Here is an 18,922-nt window from a genome sequence, read left to right on the forward strand (position 1 = left end):
CCGTTAACAGTCACTCTGCTCCCTTGGCTGTGCCGTGGATGATGATGGTTGGAGGCTGGGCTCAGGGCAGTGACTAGTTCATCCGAAGTGGAGCGCTCCCCTCTCGCTACCCCAGCTGGTCATGGATCACCCCAGCACACGCATCCTCTCATCATGCTGCACGATGTCCGACATCGTGGACGAAGGCATCACACGTGAGTGGCCCCTCCCTCCCGTCTGCTCCCCCCGCCAGGGCTCCCCTCCCCCTTGGATACACCTCACAGTCGGGAAGTTGATTTGTCTACATTCACGTTTGCATCTAGTTTCCCCCCTTTGTGGCCCCCAGACGCCGTCCTTGCTGTTGGTACCTTCCCAGCCAGGTCTAGTTCCCTTAGCCCGGCGCTTTCAGCCCCTGGAGCCTCTTCACCACTTTTCTCAGACTCCCCTTCCTCACTGCTCCTCCCCCATGCTGTGGGCAGGGTCCTGGCTGGGGAGGGGGACTGCTGGCTCTCTGCTATAGGGTGGAGGAGCCCTGGGGTTGAGGGGCCCAGAGCTGAGCCAGCACTCTAGCGGGGTGCCCCAGCACAGTTCAGAGGGACATTCCCTCCCTGCTCAATACTGTGGCAGCATCTCAGCCCATGGCCCCACATCGAAGCGGCTGCTGCATCGTAGCCTGTGGAACGCCCCGGCCTGCTGCCAGCAAACATGGCTGTGCCCCTTGGCTTCCCCTCCCCCCATCCCGGTGGAGAGCGGCTGGGGCGGGTGGCTAGGACACACTGACCCGCGCCCAGTGTCTGCTCTCTCTTAGTTGTGGAAGACATTAACAAGCACCGGGAGCCAATCCCCAGCCTGGAGGCCATCTACCCGCTCAGCCCAGTGGAGGAGGTAAGAGCTCGGGCCTGGGGCAGCTGGATGGGGAGCAGGTGAGACCCCGGGGCAGCTCCTAGTGCTGCCTGGAGGTGGCGCTGTCCGGGGGGATGCGCAGCACAACGTCAGGATGGGAATGGGTCCAATCGGGGCTCCCCAAGAGGCTGCTTCCCCAGAGCTGGGCTTCGTGTTCTTTGCCACGTGAGGCACAGACTGTCCCCCAGACCTCTCCGCAGTGCAGTGCTGTGGGGGTTGGATGGGCAGGTGCCGCAGGCGGAGAGAGGCGACCTCAGCTGAGACTCAAAGCGAAGGAGAATCGCTGAGGCAGAGGCTCAGGGAGCAGGGCCGGTGGGGAGGAGGCTCCTGCGTCTGCAGCAGCGAGGCGAGTGGAGGGAGACCAGGGGCAGGGGGCGCTGGCGGAGGAGGGTGAAGCCCAGAACCCGCAGGGGCTGCCCACGGAGGGAGAGCTGTAGGAGAGGACTGCGAGCTGGGCCTGGGGCTCAGGACAGGGCAGCCAGGTTTTCACCTGTCACAATGGCCGGTCGAGGAGTCCGCACAGCTTCCGAACAGCCTGCCAGGCTAACTGGGGTGGCGAAGCTGCAGGTGCCCAGCATGGCGCCCGGGGAGAGAGCGGGCACTGATGGCGGCTGCCTGGGATTGCTGCTCAGCCGGCTGTTCCCTGGGCACTGCTCAGAGCCCACTTAGTTCAGCAGCAAGGCCAATGTCAGGCCCCATCTGTGGCCGGACATGGACACTTCTGTGCCAGCGAGAGACGTGGCTGGGCCCTGAGGATGTCCCGGGCACATGGGCACAAGCCCTGCTCCAGGCGGGAGGGAGCCCAGAGCCAGGGGGGTGATCTGGTGTGTGTGTGTGGGGGTGAGATATGGCATCATGCTAGGCCCTGAGTCCCCAGGGGCTAGGCATGGGCTGGGCCATTCGGGCATCAGGGAGGGGCCTTGGCTGGTGCTGACAACCCCCCTCTCGCTGCTTTGCAGTCGGTGCAGGCTCTGATCAATGACTTCCAGGGCACCCCCACCTTCAACTACAAGGCAGCTCACGTCTTCTTCACCAACCGTGAGTATCGGGAGTCGGGGGATCCCCCAGCTGGGAGCCTGGCCAGCGGCACACTGGAGCCTGGGGGTGGGGGGGTCTCTCTCTGCCGGCAGGCCAGTGCGCAGCCCCCTGATAACGCTCTGCCCTCCTGTAGGGGGATGCAGCCTCAGAAGGCCAGACCGAACGACCCCACCTATCCCTTCCCCACCTTCTCCCCCACAGGCCTGCCTCCAGCCAGCACGGCTCACAGATACCTGCAGGGTGTGCCCAGAAAGGTGGCCTCTGGCTACCATTCCCAGCATGCATTGCTCCATCAGTCCCAATTAGGGTGGGGAGACTGGACACCACCAGAATACCCAGTGTATCAGGGTCACATCTGCTTCTCCCCATTACAGCGGCAGGGGGAGCCCAAGTCCCCGTTTCTCTTTGTGCATCATCATGAGTTGTACACTCCGGTCACTCAGCCCTGCGTGGGGGCTGAGGGCAGGGTGTGAGACAGGGGCTGCGTAGGAGAGATTGTGGCTCCCCCTCACTGCTGTTGCTGCAGAAAGTGAGAACCCGGCATGACTCTGGTTTGGGGGGGCTGGACTCATCGTTGACTCCTGTGTGGCCCTGCTGGCTTGCCCAGGTTCCCCACGGGTGTGCAGCACTACTGACCCTGCTGTGCCCATCCTGGCCCTGTCCGTGGGGCTGGCACTGTGCTGGGGGTCCTGATCCCTGTGCCTGTCACTCCCACCCACTGCCTTTGCCTTGCAGCCTGTCCTGAGTCTAGGTTCAACGAGCTGAGGAAGTCACGGATCATCAAGGAAGGATCACCAAGGTTCTCCCATCAGTCTCTCTCCCCTCCTCTCTCTCTGTGTCTCGCTCAGTGATCCATTCTGTTCTTTTCTCTGCCTCTCCCCTGCCAGCCTGGCTGGAGCAACTCAGGTAGGCCGCGCTCTCCCTGTCTGCCCCCGTTTCCACCTCGCACCTCCTCCCTGCTGCCTCTCACCCCTTCTCCCTTCCTCCCCCAGAGCGGGCAGCTGCGACCGGAGAGGAAGGTGCGGCTGGAGTCCACCTACCAGCTCTCCCGCTGGACCCCCATGCTCAAGGACATCATGGAGGTACCGGGCCATCTGCTTCCTGGTCTTGGGGGTGGGGGTCACAACTGGCAGGCTGGGCCCCAAGGGGTGGTTTGGGGTCAGCCATGTGTAGAGCACTGCATATCTGTGCCCCATTTCTGCGGATAGTGGATCGGCTGCAGATACAACCGTGCAGGGCTCTACTCCCCAGTAGCGCCTGGCCCGCGGCATCCGGCTCAGGCAGCCTGGGGGACGCAGGGCACTCGGGGCCTCTGGCCCGCAGCCAGTGGCTGGGTGACAGGTCAGAGTTGGGGCTGTCCGACACCCACTCGCCCCGCTGCGCTGCTTCCTGTCCAGCAGCTTGAGCAGCACCAGTATCGCCACCAGCTCCTGGGCAGCAGGATTTGGGATTGGAGCAAGCGGGACCCTGGCGTCCCACCTCTCTACCCCACTGTGATGCAACATGCTCTGCTGCTGCTGTGTACACTCGTGACCCCCCAGGAGTGGCACGTGATGAGAAACCCCTTCCCCCCAGCCTCCACCCCCTCCAAGCTGCCCCTTCCCCCCAGCCCCCATCCTTCCATGCTGCCCCTTCTCCTCGAGACTCCGCCCCCTCCACGCCAAGACCCTTTCCCCACCCTCGCTAGCTGCTGCTGGTGAGGATGTGGATACAGGTAAAAGGCGGCTTGTGGATCGTGGGCTGATGCACATCCACATTTTTGTATCCGCGCAGGGCTCTAGCCATGTGAGGGGCTCATCAGCGAGTCCTCTCCTGCTGCCATCCTTGGGGGTCTTAAATCATAGACACGAGTGCAGGGGAGTTGTCTTACCCGGTGCTGAGATGCTGCCAGCTCTGGGGTGGGGCATGGGCGGTTTGTACAGGGGTCCCTCACCGGGGCTGAATTCTTCCTAAGGAGCGGCAGGCAGCTGTTAGCAGCCACCCAGCAGCGCTGCCCCAGAGTCTAGGGCAGGAGGCGATCAGTGTGTGGGGCTGGAGGTGCAGGGGATCCAGGCAGCACACTGTCATGACTGGCACTGGAATCTGAATGGCTGGCAGGGTCCTTGGCCTAACCTCCAGCGAGGAGCAGCTGTGTGATGCTCATCTAAAGGATGAACTCCTGCAGTACAGTACTGGCCACTGACTGACCGGGGAGAGCGCCCCCCGCAGAGCCCCCCGCTGCTCCCTGCAGTACAGCGCCCCCAGCGCCGCACTGGGGTCATAGAGCACCCTCTGCTGACTCACTCACACCCCCCAGCACCCAGGGGCTTTTCCTTAGAGGTCTCCTATCCAAACACTGCCTGGGCCCAAACCTGCTTAGCTTGTGAGAGGTGACATGGTCGCTCCTTCCCCCCACCCTTGCTGGGGGCTGAGCCCCTCATCGCCCTGTCCTGTGGGGCACTCCTCAAGGGGGTGGGGGGCACACTTAGTTGCCTTCAACCTACTGGCTTGGGGCTCCTCCAGGCCAAGAATTAACCCCCCCACTCAAGCTCCTGTCCCTGGCAGATCACAGGTGGGAGGCTCCCAGGCCCCAGATCCAGCGTTGTGATGGTTCCTCCTGTGGGATTTTGGGGAAGGCAGTTGAGGTAGCCTGAATCCCATGCCTAATCCAATCAGGGGCGCCCCCTCTCTGCGCCAGCCACAGCTTGGCAGGCCTTAAGCTTCCCTGTACAAGTCGACACAGCGGACTAATGTAAAAACCCCTATTATGTGGCATTAGGATGTATCATAGCCTGGGCCCCCTGAGTGGCTGGGACACATCTCATGGAGCAAGAGGCAGGGCCTGGATCTGCCCGCAGCAGGGAAGGCGGTGAGGGGCCCTGGATCCGGCTGCAAGAGGTCTCTGCCCTCCCCATAACGGTGGATGGTTGGGGAGGTCACAGCAGGACACTGAGCAGCTGAGGGGGATGTGGGGAGATGGGAGGGCATCACTGGAGGAGTCAGTGTGCTCTTTGCTGGCTCCCCATGCCCTACCCTGGAAAGGGGGCCCCAGGCTGCTCCCCCCAGGGACTATCAATCATTCAGTGAGGAGCCGTCCCAGCCCCTCCGCCCCAAGGGGGCCTGGCTTGGCCACCAGGTCCGAGGTTCCTGCTGCTTGGCCCCTGCTGATCTGTCCTCCCCGCTCCCCCCGCCAGGACATCCTTGAGGACAAACTGGACAAGAATCTGTAGCCCTTCGTGTCGGACCCGGTCCCTACCACCAGCTCCCAGGCTGCTGTCAGGTAAGGCTGAGCCTGGCTGGGCTGTGGGGGGCAGAGCCCTGACGCACACACCCCAGGGTGTAGGAGCCTCTGTGCCTGGGAGTGTGTGGCCAGGGCCCTGCCCTCTACAGGGGAGGGGGTGCCCAAGAGCCTGGAGCCCTGGACCCCTCTTACCATGTCCCCCGCGTCCCAGCAGTCCCTCAACACACTAGGGCCCAGGATGGAGGAAAGGGACTGGCCGAGCTTTAGACAGCACCCCCAGCCCAGGGCAGGTGCCACCCTCCCCTACTCCCTTCTGCCTGCTTTGGGACTCCTGTCCCACTCCCTTGGGCAGGGCCTGCCCCCCAGCCTCCTCCGGCCCTGCCCTTCCATCCGGCATTCCCTCAGCGAGCCCCTGGTATCCACACTGCCCATTTCTCCCCCCAGTGCCCGCTTCAGGCATTGGCACAAGAACAAGCCAGCGACTGAGTACCGGACAAGCCCGCACCTCATCATCTGCGTGCTGGGTGGGGTGTCCATGTCTGAGATGCACTGCGCCTATGAAGTGACCCCGGCCACCAAGGGCAAGTGGGAGGTGGTGATCGGTGAGTAGGGCGAGTCCTGGGGGGAAGGGTGGCTGGAATGCCCAGGTCAGGGACAGTTGGGACCCCCTGGGAGGGGGAGACCCTAGAACTGCCTGCCCAGCACCCACAGGGCGCCCATGCTACCCTCTGTCCTCCCGCACCCGGGGGTCTGGGAACAGATGTGCTTGCCCCACAAGGCCTGTATCTAGCCACCTGATCTCCTGGCCCCTGGCTCCCCAGGCCTCTCATGCCCAGGGACCACATGTGGGGGCCTACTTAGACACCCCCAATAACACCCATAGGGATATTGCTCACCCCCTGCACACACCCCTCTAAGACCCAAGGGTGAGGAACACTGTCAGCACATGAATTCTTGCCTGGCTGTGCAGGATACAACGGCAAGAGGGGTGGGGTACCAGGCCACAGGGGGTAGGAGACAGCCCCTTCCCCCCTACACTAGAGCAGGGTCCAGCTGCAAGGATGGGGATGATGGTGATGCCAGCCTCATACCCGCCCCACTGTGCCCACCGCTGCCAACCACCTCTCTCTCCCCCAGGTTCCAGTCACATCCTGACCCCCAAGCGCTTCCTGGATGACATCCAAACCCTCAACCAGCTGGCCCCTGAGGAGGCCTAGAAGCAGCCCCCTTCCCCCCAGAGACTCTGCCCCCCACAGCTCGCTGTCCCCAGCTCCACCTCCTCTTCTCAAAAAGGCACCTTCCCCTCTACTCCTGGCTGTGGTGTCAGTTCTTGGCGGGGGGACGACCCCCAGGCTGCTTGGCTGTTAGGGCAAGGGGCAGGCCAGGCTCCCTCCCTCTGGCACAGCCTCTAGGGCTGTCACCCTTTGTGCCCCATGGCCACCCTGCCCCCGATGGGGTCAGGCTCCGTTATCTACCAGCTTCAGCCATTCCTACCTCCCCTGCCTGGGACCCAAAGCACAGCACCTCTCCCTCCCCCTCCTGTCACCCCTCTGCCAGTGATGCGGGGCGTGCAGAGGCTTCTACCAGCGTCTGGCATTGGGGGGGATGTGATCCAGCCACTGAGCCCCAGGCTGTGTCTGTCCAGTCTGCAAAGGGTTAAAGAGAACCCCTGTTCTGCCCCCATATCATCCCCATTCACCGCCTTGGGGTGCTGGCCCAGCCCTGGCTCCCTGCACCCCTCCCATCACAGCCTGGCACCCTGGCCTCTTGGCCCTGTCCCCCAGTGGGGACCTTGGCTCCCAAAGGGGGGAGGGGTCCTAGCAGGTGTTGCAGTCAGAGGCCCAAGTGGGGGTGGAGCCAGGACTGCGTACGAGGTGCGGCCAGGGTTGGTCAGCAGCAGGTAGGGTGACCAGATGTCCCGATTTTATAGGGACAGTCCTGATATTTGGAGCTTTTTCTTATATAGGCTCCTATTACCCCCCTTGTCCTGATTTTTCACACTTGCAGTCAGGGCAAAGCCGGGCTGCATCTAGGGCCCCACAGGACGGGCTCGCCACCCCGATGGGCCTGGATCAAATGCCCCTGCCCAGTGGCAGACACCTCCCCAGTGCCTTTCCCTGGGTATCAGAGCCATGCCCTGGGCACCTGGAGCCCCAGCTCCATCTGAGGCAGCCAACTCCAGCCCCCTTGGGTCTGATCAAGCCCTGAGCCAAGCCTCACCCCCTGCATCCCACGGGCCCTAGAGGTCCCCTCTCTCTTGCCCGCCAGCAGGGCTGTGCTGGGGCAAGCGCTGGCAGGAGTGACCCCAGGTAAAGGCAGTGACCTCCTTTACTGGGAGTGACCTCGGGGGGCGGGGGCGGGAGAGTTTGTGTGTTCGCAGCTCTGAGCCCCCCCCCCGTTATCACACAGTCAGTGCTGGCCCTGCCCCCGGCAATGTGTCTGGGCCAGTGAAGTGCTTTGCCAAAGGCTGGCCGAGGTCTCTGCTGCTGTTCACAGGCGGGGAAGGGAGGGGGCTGGGCGAGGCGGGTGGCTGAGGGCCCGGGGAGCGGGATCTCCCCAGCTCCCCCTCCAGCCTTGCTGCAGGTCCCTGGCGTCCTGGCTCTGAGTCACCCGGCCAGCGCTGCCTCCCCGCACCCGGGAGCGGGGGGGGGGGGCAGTGGCTGCTCCTTTCACTGTTGGACCAGGGCCTGGGGGCAGCTCTGCTCTGGCCTGTGGACGTCCCCTGCTGGTGCAGTGCTGGCTCAGCCAGCCGTGCCCCAGAACCTACACTGTTCCCCGTGTCCCGCTGCCCCTACTGCCTTGTTCTGCCTCTAGTCCGTGTGCCAGAGGGACCAGGAGTCCCCCCAAGCCAGCTATAGGGTCCCCACCAAGTGTGGGGTTGGGGTAGGCACTGAGCGAGCACCAGGACTCAGCCCCCAGGCTGGCCCCCACAGGGAACCATACCCACCCAGCCCCTGCCCCTCCCAGAATCAGCGCTGGAACTCAGCCCCCTGCGTCCCAGCCCCTGCTCTAACCGCTAGCGCCCGCTTCCGGCTCAGATCTGTAACAGAACACCCCGGTCTAGCAAGCCGGCCTTAGTGATAGACAGCTCAGGTTTAGATTCCAAAAGGCAATAGAAGCTTCTGTAACATCCAAGCTCTGTTTCTCTTTCTGGGTTAACCCCAGCTGAGCTGCTTGGGGATCCCTTGCTTATGCTTAGAAATCTTGCCCGCCCCAAGTGCCAAGCTCGGCAGTGCTACAGCTCCTTCTGGCCAGGCATTTTATTCCTTTTTCCCAGAGCTCAAACTGATGGAACGAGTGTCGGCACCTGGCTCCCCTTCAAGGGCATGGGGGCTGTAGTAGGAAGAGAGACTAAAATAGAAGCCCTTGTATTAAAGTCCTGGTACAAGGCCTAAGCTAAAGTAGTGGCAAACTCTGCTAATATAAAGCAAAAGTCAGGCTGTGAGCAAACATCAGGCTCTGCCCGCTTGCATGTTCCCAGAATCTGGCAAGCACAGCACTGATATTGCAGAAACACGCATTCCTAGAAAGTGCTAGGCACAAAGTACTCACATAAACACATTCCAGAAACGTGGTACGAAAACCACATTATCAAGAATGGCGCAAAAACATTCCCCAAGGATAACAAGAACACACTGAGCCCTCCTAAAAGATAAGGTCAAATAGCAATGTAACAAATAAAAATGTTTTAATCAAACCAACATGTACAAAACAGTTGACAATAGCTAGCCAGGTGAGCGGGCAGGATCTAAGTCAGAGGGGCAGCTTGTTTGTATCAGGGTATCTCTGAGAGAATGTGTTGGTCCAGCCAAGGGGGAAATGGAAAGTCCCACCATTCACTGAGCTGCATCCATTGTCACAGGCATACATGTCTTAGTATCCTCGTAGAGTCTGCCAGGTGCTATTACCATGCCTTGTCATCAATAAACCTGGCCGGGTGCCTTCGTCCCTTAACTGATCTTGTGATCATTGGGCGGTTCACTCAAGGTCTGCTGTGCTGGCTGTCTATGCAGAGCTGGGGCAGCACACAGGGAGAACACACACACGCAGTGAAATATCTAACAACAGAGGCAATCAGTAAGGTCTTTGATGTTTTGCAATGGCTTATTTGGTTTCAATGGGCAGGCCCAGCACTTTACACTAATTCGTGCTTCTCCCCTGTTGGGGGAGTTACACAGGCTATGGCTACACTACAAAATCAAACACCCTGCATGCAGCCACCACAGTAGTTACAGTGCTTGTGTGTGTGTACACCTGGCTCCTTGTGTCTATGGTGTGTGGTATCGATTGTACTGTCAGTGTGGGGCATTGCGGGACGGTCGATGTAAGCAATGCAGTGTGTACACTGACACTGCATTGACCTAACTACGCTGACTGGGGGAAGTAGCATGATTAAGTTGACAAAGCAGGTGAGTTACATCAGCGGGAGCCAAATTTTAGTGTAGACGCAGTGTTAGGTGGACGTAAGCTGCCTTGCAAACTCAGTAGTGTAGAGCAGTTACAGAGGTTTACGATGCAAACATTCATTCTAACTTTATACCACAGGCTACAGAGGTCATGGGAGAGATCAATCCTGCAAGCAATTCCACAAGTCGAAACACTGCACACACACTGATCAGCAGCTGTTTTAACACGGCTAACACACAGGCTGGGTCAAGCTCTGCATTTGTCAGTGTTGAGTGAGGCCCAAGGGCGTGGGCATGAGCTGGCACCTGGTCTGCTAGCGTCACAGGACCCATCTAGCCCAGTACCCTGCCCTCTCCCTGCTGCCTCCTTTCCCAAATCAGATCAATGGGGCCTGCCACCCCAGCTAGTTCAGAGGAAGGTGCAAGAACCCCCTCCTAATGGCTAATGATGACATAACCAGTTGGGGCGGGGGGCATATCCCCCTCATCCTGACAGTCAGCAATGGCCTTGTGCCTTGTTTTCTAAATTCTGTCCTGACACCCTTGCTCCCCCCACCGCCTGCCATCCTTGTCTGAATCCTGCCAGGCTCACAATGTCAGTGACATCTAGTGGCAGTGAGTTCCCCTGGCTAATTATGTAACTTCCCTTGACACTTCCTTTCACAGAGCATCCCATTGCTCTTGCAACACTGGGGCAGGTGAAGGGGGGGGAAATAAAAGCACCCCCCTCCTTTCATTATATTCTGTACCTATTTCAGCCCTGCTTCTTTCGCTCCTCTTTAAACTAAAGCCTGAGATTTTTTGTTGGTAAATTGGCCTTTTTCTTGATAGTGTTGAAAAAAAATTTTGCTTCTTTCTAAACATTTCAGGTGTTTGATGAGCAATTTAAAAAAAGCCTTTGGAAAATTATCCCTCCCTCCCCCATTTCTCTGCCCTTTGTCCTTTTCTCATTTGCCACTGGAAAGTGGATGGGAGGGGATGAAAAAAAACTACACACACACACACACACTCTCTCTCTCATTTTTGGCTTTTGAAAATTTTTTACAAGGGGTGAAAACATAAGGGTTCCACACAAACACACAAATTTCTAAGGGAGCTCAATTGTGGGGCTGCTGCTCTTCCTGCTGCCCTTCTAGTGCCAGGGAGGACCAACCCTCACACACTTTAACCCTTAAATGGCCAGCGTTGCCAACGCCCATCATTGCATGGTGAGCCCAGTGGTGGGTGGGAGAGTTGGAATGGGATCAGTAATGAAAAATCTTCGCTTTCGTTAGATAAAGTGCCCACCTCGGCATGGAGGAGAAACCCCAGACCTCACGCCTTCCAAACACAGCCACACCAGAATGCAAATGAATATTAAAATCTTGTGATTTTTAAAGCAAATCTCATGATTTTGAGGCCTGACTAGGGACTTCTGAATGTTGGGGGGCAAGAGGGACACCAAAGCTGATGGGCCCGCTTGGCCTTTATGCCATCTGGACAGAGGCACCTGTGTGGGACCCGGGGTGGCTTGTGTCTCCCCACACTTGGGACAGACAATACTAAACATCTCATGGCTCACCCTGGCGGTGCGTGGAGGGAATGCTGCTCCCGAGCTATGGCCACAGAGTCAAGGGAGGCAGTGTGGCCTAGTGGTAAAGCACTGAACTGGGATGCAGCAGACTGGGGGTCTATGTCTGGCTCTGCCACTGGGTGACCTTGGGCAAATCCCTTCCCTGCCGTCTGCCTCAGTTTCCCCATGTGTACAGTGGGGATGATGACACTGACTTCCTTTGGGAAGTGCTTTGCTGGACAATTCTATGTAAGATGAATAATAATATTCTGGGCTGGCGGGGTAGGGAGCATCTCTCCTCTCTAGGGCACAGGTTCGAATCTGTCCCAGGGGAGCAGTGTTTCTCAGTGGGTGGTGGCTGTGGAGAGGGGCTCAGTCCAGTTCCTGTTGGGACAGCACCCGCATTGCCTGGCACGCTGGGGCTACAGAGCCTGAGCTCTGCTCTGCCCCTAGATGGGTCCCTTCAGGGCAGGGCCATTGGCATGGGGGTGTGGCACAGCTGTGGGCTCTGGGGCAGTTGAGCTGGCCCTTTCTCCAGTGCTGGAGTCCCGTCTGCACGGCCCAAAGCTCCCCAGGCCTGAATCCCGGCCCCATGGAGCCCGACTCAGGGGGAGGGGGGGTTTCCTGCAGCTGCACTGCCTCTCTGGTATAGCCACTGTACTCTGTGGCAAAGCAAGTCACTTTCCAGCCCCCGCCCCTGGTGCCAAGGGGCACAGGCCAGCCCAGGGCTCTGAGGAAGATTGGGCGCGCCCTCCGCCCCTCTGATTTAAACGTCTCTCTGTTCCATCCCCCCACTCCATGGCCCCGTGCACAGCTCTCCTCTTTCTGCATCTTTCCCTCCTGCTCTTTAGGATCTAGCTCCCTGGGGTACCCAGGTGTCAAGGAAACCCGCTCCTGGCTGGGGAGCCATGGTTGGCTTTTAGGCCCCAGGCGTCTGCAAGGTCCTGGCTAATGAGCCCCCTGGGAGGGCAGCATTGCCCTGCGTGGGCCCTGGGACCTCGGCAGGAGCTGCCAGAGTGCCAGAGGCAAAGCTGCCAATGGAGGCTTCTCCAGTGCCCTGCAGAGTAGGGGAACTGGTCTAAACTGGGGCACGAGAAGGCGGGGTGCGGGTGTCACCGAGTCCCCGGGCGATGCTCTGGAACTGCTCCCTACAAAGCCAGTCAGGACTCTGGGGAAGTCTCCTTCCTGTGAGCAGACTGTCTGCAGGACACACAGCTCACACAACTTCCAGCTTCCTGGGTCTGACCTCAGAGCATTCAACATCCTCTGCCCCTCCGTGCGCTTCCCACAGCGAGTCCTCCCAGGCGGGGTCCTGGGGAAGCCAGAGGGTCCTGCACCCCAACTTCACAGTCAGATGTGACTCTCAGCCAGCCAGTAAAACAGAAGGGTTATTAGACAACAGGAACATGGTCTAACACAGAGCTTGTAGGTGCAGAAAACAGGACCCCTCAGCTGGGTCCATTTTGGGGGGCAGTGAGCCAGACAACCCATCTGCACTTCATTCCATGTCCCCAGCCAGCCCCAAACTGAAACTCTCTCCAGACCCTCCTCCTCTGGTCTTTGTCCCTTTCCTGGGCCAGGAGGGCACCTGATTCCTTTGTTCTCCAACCCTTTAGCTCTCACCTTGCAGGGGGAAAGGGCCAGGCCATCAGCTGCCAGGAAACAGGGTGTTGGCCGTTCTCTGAGTCCAGACCCCTGTACACACCTGCCCTCTAGGGCTCTGCAATGGCCATACACCCTTATCCCACCACCTAGATACTTAAGAACTGCCTAGGGGAAACTGAGGCACTCCCACAATATTCAGAGGAAACATTAAGAACAGTCCCGCTTCGTCACAGGGGGGGCACTCTTGGCCAGTCCTTGGCTGCCAGCTAATGCCCTTCACAGCATGGACCCATCCCCCTAGGGACGGGTATGAGACCCCCAAACTCCTGTCACATGTAGGCCTGCAGGGCGCTGGCAGTGGGGCAATCCCTTCCCTACCAGGGACTGCGTGTGGAAGCTTTTAGGGGCAGAGATGGGACCAGCGGGGCATTCCTGGCACAGTGGGGGAGCAGGTCCATAGCCCTGGCCTGGAGAATCCGTTATCCACCACTCGTTACTGGTTGCCCAGTCAAGGCACCGAAAAGAAACCATTTGATTGTAGGTGACCTATCAAGTAGCACATAGTGTGACTCAGAGCGACATGGCTGGCACGAAGGGCTCGGTGAATGGGGAAGGCTGGCTGGGGGTGAGGCACTGACTGAGTCACTGGGCTCCCATGGCCAGAGGAATCTTGGCCCCAGCCTTGCACCACTCCAGGGCCCCAATCTCTGCTGAGGCCTTGCCCTCTTCCCCGGCAAGAGGCCCAGCAGCCCTGGTCACTCCCAGGATTAGAGTCACTTGTATTCCAGTCACTCAGTTCATCCGTGGGCTTGTGATGTAGCCACCTCTGGGGTGGGGTGAGGGGCTATTTATACAGGGATCCTTTGCCCAGCACTTGAGATGCAGCCATCTCTGGGGTGGGACAGAGCAGCTGTTTAACAGTCACACAGCACAGTAGATTAGGACAAGTGGATAATCCCACATCTAGTTGCACTGCGCTGCACAGAGTGTGGGGAGCTGGGCCTGGCTGCGCTGCACATGGGCTCCTTAGTGACAAGCGCTCAGGAGCTTAGATTTACTACCTCCAAAACAGCACGAATTGAGCGCTATGCTGGGGCCGGTACAGACTAGAAGTGGTGAGCGCCCCCAACTGGGTCCTCCCACTCCACTCACTGCAGCCCCTAGCACCACACTGGGGCCAGCAATGGCTGTGAGGGGAGAGCACCTCCCGCTGAGCCCCAAGCACAGCCTTTGGAACTGGGCTTTCTCTGAACATCCCCATCCAAATCCTGAGCCATTCTGGCCCCCATAAGCTCCATCCATGCATAGTAAGGGGACTGGCACAGGGAATTGCAAGCCCAATAGCAAGGATTTCTGATGACTCTGCAAACTCAAGGGGGAGTGGAGAATTGCTAATATAGTTCCTATGTTTGAGAAACGGAAAAAAACATGGTCCAGATATCTACAGGCCTTTTAATTTGACCTCAACTGTCTGCAAGGACTTGGGACAAATTTTGAGAGAGAAAGTAATGAAGGACATAGAGATGAACGGTAATTGGGATCAGAGTAGCAGCCATGTTAGTCTGTATTCGCAAAAAGAAAAGGAGTACTTGTGGCACCTTAGAGACTAACAAATTTATCTGAGCATAAGCTCTCGTGAGCTACAGCTCACTTCATCAGATGCATTTGGTGGAAAATACAGTGGGGAGATTTGTATACACACACAGAGAACATGAAACAATGGGTTTTATCATACACACTGTAAGGAGAGTGATCGCTTAAGATGAGCCATCACCAGCAGCAGGGGGGGGGGAAAAGGAGGAAAACCTTTCATGGTGACAAGCAAGGTAGGCCATTTCCAGCAGTTAACAAGAACATCTGAAGAACACTGGGGGGTGGGGGGGAAATAACATGGGGAAATAGTTTTACTTTGTGTAATGACTCATCCATTCCCAGTCTCTATTCAAGCCTAAATTAATTGTATCCAGTTTGCAAATTAATTCCAATTCAGCAGTCTCTCGTTGGAGTCTGTTTTTGAAGTTTTTTTGTTGAAGGATAGCCACCCTCAGGTCTGTAATCGAGTGACTGGAGAGCTTGAAGTGTTCTTCGACTGGTTTTTGAATGTTACAATTCTTGACGTCTGATTCGTGTCCATTTATTCTTTTACGTAGAGACTGTCCAGTTTGACCAATGTACATGGCAGAGGGGCATTGCTGGCACATGATGGCATATATCACATTGGTAGATGCGCAGGTGAACGAGCCTCTGATAGTGTGGCTGATGTGATTAGGCCCTATGATGGTGTCCCCTGAATAGATATGTGGACAGAGTTGGTAACTGGGATAAATACAACCTGGTTTTACAATCGTGCCAGGCCAACCTGATCTGTTTCTCTACGAAGATAACTGAGGTTTTAGACAAAGGAAATGCAGTAGATATAATCCAGCGGTTCTCAAACTTTTTGTATTGGTGACCCCTTTCGAACACCAAGTCTCTGAGTACAACCCCCCACTTAAAAATTAAAAACACATTTTTGATATTTAACACTATGTTAAATACTAAATTTAAACCCTATTGCTTAAAATGAATTTATCTTTTCTTACTGCTTTTAAATTAAGACTAAAACACAGCTGGTGGCGGGGCTCGGGGCTGACAACCTTGTGTTTGCTCCCGGCTGATAACCCTCAACATGGCTGGGCTCCGCCTGAAACCCCAGTACAGGGGTTGGGGCTCACAGCATTCTGGATGCCCCAGCTCAGGGCTCACAGCCCCGCTCTTGGTTGGGGTCAGGACTTGCAACCCCATGTGGCGGTCGGACACAGGGATCACAGCCCCGCTCCTGGCCAGGGCTGGGGTCTGGGCTCGCAGCCCTGTGTGGGGGTTGGAGTCGGGGCTAGCAGCCACCCTTCCCTGTCAGGGTCGGGGCTCACAGCTGCACACCAGGGTTGGGGCTCACAGCCCGGCGCGAGGTCAGGGTTGGGACTCAGCCGTGTGCCCGGTTTGGGGCTTGTAGCCCCGCAGCTCCACACAGGGGTCGGGGCTCACAGCCATGCGTTGCGGTCGGGGCTCATAGCCTGGCACAGGGGTCAGGGCTCGCAACTTACAGCCGTGCGCTGGAGTCAGGGCTCATGACCCCCCCACATAACTGGGTTGCGACCCCCCGAGGGGTCACAACCCCGAGTTCGAGAACCAACAATCTAATCTACCTAGATATCAGTGAAGCATTTGATATAATTTCCCATCTGGAATTGTTAGTTCAATTGGAGAATATGGGGTTTAATATGAGAATTGACTCAGACCCCTTCTGAGTCCCTGATGTGGGTCTCCCTCCTGCCCCCATCTGCTGTTCACAAACTCATCCACTAGTGTCCCTGCACTGCGCAGATCTTTAGGCTGCCGCTCCACTAACCACATCTTAAGGTCTGGAGGGCAGATGTCATACAGCTGCCCCAACCCCACCAGGTTACACACCTCCTCTGCGGTAGTGGCCCCTGTGCCCTTCCCACATCTACGGAGATATTCCCTCAGCAGATTGGTGACCTCCTTGTGACACCTGGGGTCTTGCGTATACCCCAGAATCGTTTTCTGTACGCCTCGGGGGTCAGTTCAAACTTCAGCAGCAAAGCTGTTTGAACAGGTCATAGTCCCCCATCTCAATACCATCCATTTGGCTGAATGGCTCTATGGCCTTGGGACCCAGCAGGGGGGTCGAACAGTGTCATAACCATACAGCTAAGGGTAGCCTAGAATTCCTCCTTACCTGATGTTGGACCATTCCCAGCTTCTGGCAAACAGAGGCTAGGTACACTTCAGAGCTTGGTTTTGCATCCCTGCTCATCCTGACTAATTCATGAACTTATCTAGTTCTTTTTTAAACCCCTGTTATAGTCTTGGCCTTCACAACTTCCTCTGGCAAGGAGTTCCACAGGTTGACTGTGCATTGTGTGAAGAAATACTTCCTTTTGTTTGTTTTAAACCTGTTGCCTATTAATTTCATTTGGTGACCTCTAGTTCTTGTGTTATGAGAAGCAGAAATAACACTTCCTTATTTACTTTCTCCAAACCCGTCATGATTTTATAGACCTCAATCATATCCCCCCTTAGACATCTCTTTTCCAAGCTGAGAAGTCCCAGTCTTCTCTCTCCTTATAAGGAAGCTGTTCCATGCCCCTAATAATTTTTGTTGCCCCCTTTCTCTATCTTTTCCATTTCCAATATATCTTTTTGAGATGGGGCGACCACATCTGCACACAGTATTCAAGATATGGATGTACTGTGGATTTATATAGAGGCAATATGATATTAATTCTGTTAATGTTGCATTTGTTTAATCACTATACAGTGCCTAGCACAACAGATCTTTGTCCATGACTACGGCTCCTGGGCACTATACAAATACAAATAAATAACGATGATGCAGAATAGACCTGAGCTCTCCCCTCCTGTAGCTGGGCTGGCTCTGTAGAGTTAAGATGAGCAAAATGCAACAAATCCTCCCTCTTCTCAATTTTGTCTGATTCCAATACACACACACAGAGCAGGCCAGCTAAGGAGATGCCATTTTTAGCCAGTCACGTTTCAGAGCAAAAGCACATCATGGTAGTGAAGTGACAACTTCCAGAAGCCCCAGCATGGGCCGAGCAGCTTAGTCTAAGCAGGGCAGCCCATAGCTCATGGGCATACACCCCTCCCTACTTGACCACACTCCCAGCATACATAAGGTTGTCAGGCGTCTGGTTTTTGACTGGAACACCCAGTTGAAAAGGGACCCTGAAAAAGGACCCATTAAAAGTCCGGTTGGCGATGCTGCAGGGCTAAGGCAGGCTAGTCCCTATCTGTCCTGGCACTGCGCTGCATCCCAGAAGCAGCCAGCAGGTCCAGCTCCTAGGTGCGGGGGGAACCCACCCTGAGCACCAGCTCCACACTCCCATTGGTCAGGAACTGCAGCCAATGGGAGCGGGGGGGGGGGAATGCTTGCAGGTGAGAGCAGCGCACCGAGCCTCCTGGTCCCCAGCCTAGGAGCTGGACCTGCTACTGGCCACTTCCAGGTCCAGCGCAGAGCCAGGACAGGCAGGGAGCCTGCCTTAGCCCTGCTGACTGGGAGCTGCCTGAGGTAAGCACGTGCCCCAACCCCCTGCTCCAGCCCTGAGCCCCTCCCCCAAACTCAGAGCCCCCTCTTGCACCCCAAACCCCTCATCCCCAGCCCCACCCCAAAGCCTGCACCTGGAGTCCATACCCACTCCTGCACCCCAACCCCCTGCCTCAACCCACAGCCCCCTCCCGCACTCTGAATTCCTTGGCCCCAGCCTAGAGCCCCCTCCTGCATCCCAAACCCCTCATCCGGCCCCAGCCCACAGACTTCAGCCCCAGCTCTCACTTTCTCCCATACCCCAACCCCTTGCCTGAACCCACAGCCTCCTCCCACACTCTGAATCCCTCCGTCCCACCCCCCAGCCTGGAGCCCCCTCCTGCATCCCAACCCCCTCATCCGGCCCCAGCCCACAGACTTCAGCCCCAGCCCTCACTCTCTCCCACACCCCAACCCCTTGCCTGAACCCACAGCCTCCTCCCACACTCTGAATCCCTCCGTCCCACCCCCCAGCCTGGAGCCCCCTCCTACAACCCAAACCCCTCATCCCTAGCTCTACCCCAGAGCCCACACTCCAGCTGGAACCCTCACCTCCTCCCGCACTCCAACTCCCTGCCCATGCCCAGAGCCCCCTCCTGCCTGAACCCCTCATTTCTGGTCCCACCCCAGAGTCTGCACCCCCCGTTAGAGCCTTCACCTCCTCCCATACCTCAATCCCCTGCCCTAGCCCAGCAAAAGTGATTGAGGGTGGGGGAGAGCGAGCCACGGAGGGAGGGGAATGTAGTGAGTGGGGACAAGGGGCAGGGGCAGGGCTAGGGTGTTTGTTTTTGTGCAATTAGAAAGTTGGTAACCCTAAGCATACACAGCTCCCAGGCCCTCAAGCTGCACTCCCAGAGTGCACTGCTCCCCCATCAGCTGCTGTCCCAGCATACACTGCTCCACCTCTTACCCACGTTCCCAGCATGCACTGCTCCTGCCCCATATCTGCTGTCCCAGCCTGCACCAGTCCACCTCTTATCCACCTTCCCAGCATGCACTGCTCTACCATCCCCTGCCACCACTGCGGTCCCAGCCTGCACCATGGCCCTTAGCCACACTCCCACTATTCGCCCCGCCCTCCCAACACGGCCCGCTCCAATCCAAGCCCCACC

The 18,922-nt window shown here is 57.5% G+C and overlaps 1 protein-coding gene and 1 long non-coding RNA gene across 2 annotated transcripts; both read left to right on the plus strand.

Moving 5' to 3' along the window:
• The first annotated feature begins 613 nt into the window (after positions 1-613).
• Positions 614-2,697, plus strand: LOC119846034. Its single transcript, XR_006278383.1, has 3 exons — positions 614-864; positions 1,842-1,920; positions 2,656-2,697. It is a non-coding gene; the product is annotated as an uncharacterized LOC119846034 (long non-coding RNA).
• A 68-nt stretch (positions 2,698-2,765) lies between these two features.
• On the plus strand, positions 2,766-6,448 carry LOC119845637 (syntaxin-binding protein 2-like). Its single transcript, XM_043506789.1, has 4 exons — positions 2,766-2,826; positions 2,913-3,002; positions 5,094-5,742; positions 6,278-6,448. The coding sequence occupies exons 3-4, from the start codon at positions 5,334-5,336 to the stop codon at positions 6,355-6,357; spliced, it is 489 nt and encodes a 162-aa protein (XP_043362724.1). The 5' UTR covers positions 2,766-2,826; positions 2,913-3,002; positions 5,094-5,333; the 3' UTR covers positions 6,358-6,448.
• The last annotated feature ends 12,474 nt before the right edge of the window (positions 6,449-18,922 follow it).

Source organism: Dermochelys coriacea, chromosome 20 (assembly GCF_009764565.3).
Source record: "Dermochelys coriacea isolate rDerCor1 chromosome 20, rDerCor1.pri.v4, whole genome shotgun sequence".
NCBI classification, from domain to species: domain Eukaryota; kingdom Metazoa; phylum Chordata; order Testudines; family Dermochelyidae; genus Dermochelys; species Dermochelys coriacea.

Bases quoted from the DNA above. Each gene is read 5' to 3' on its own strand.
- LOC119845637 (XM_043506789.1), top strand. From the start codon at position 5,334: ATGTCCCCCGCGTCCCAGCAGTCCCTCAACACACTAGGGCCCAGGATG. The intron at 5,743-6,277 runs GTGAGTAGGGCG...TCTCTCCCCCAG, and splicing joins CAAGTGGGAGGTGGTGATCG to GTTCCAGTCACATCCTGACC.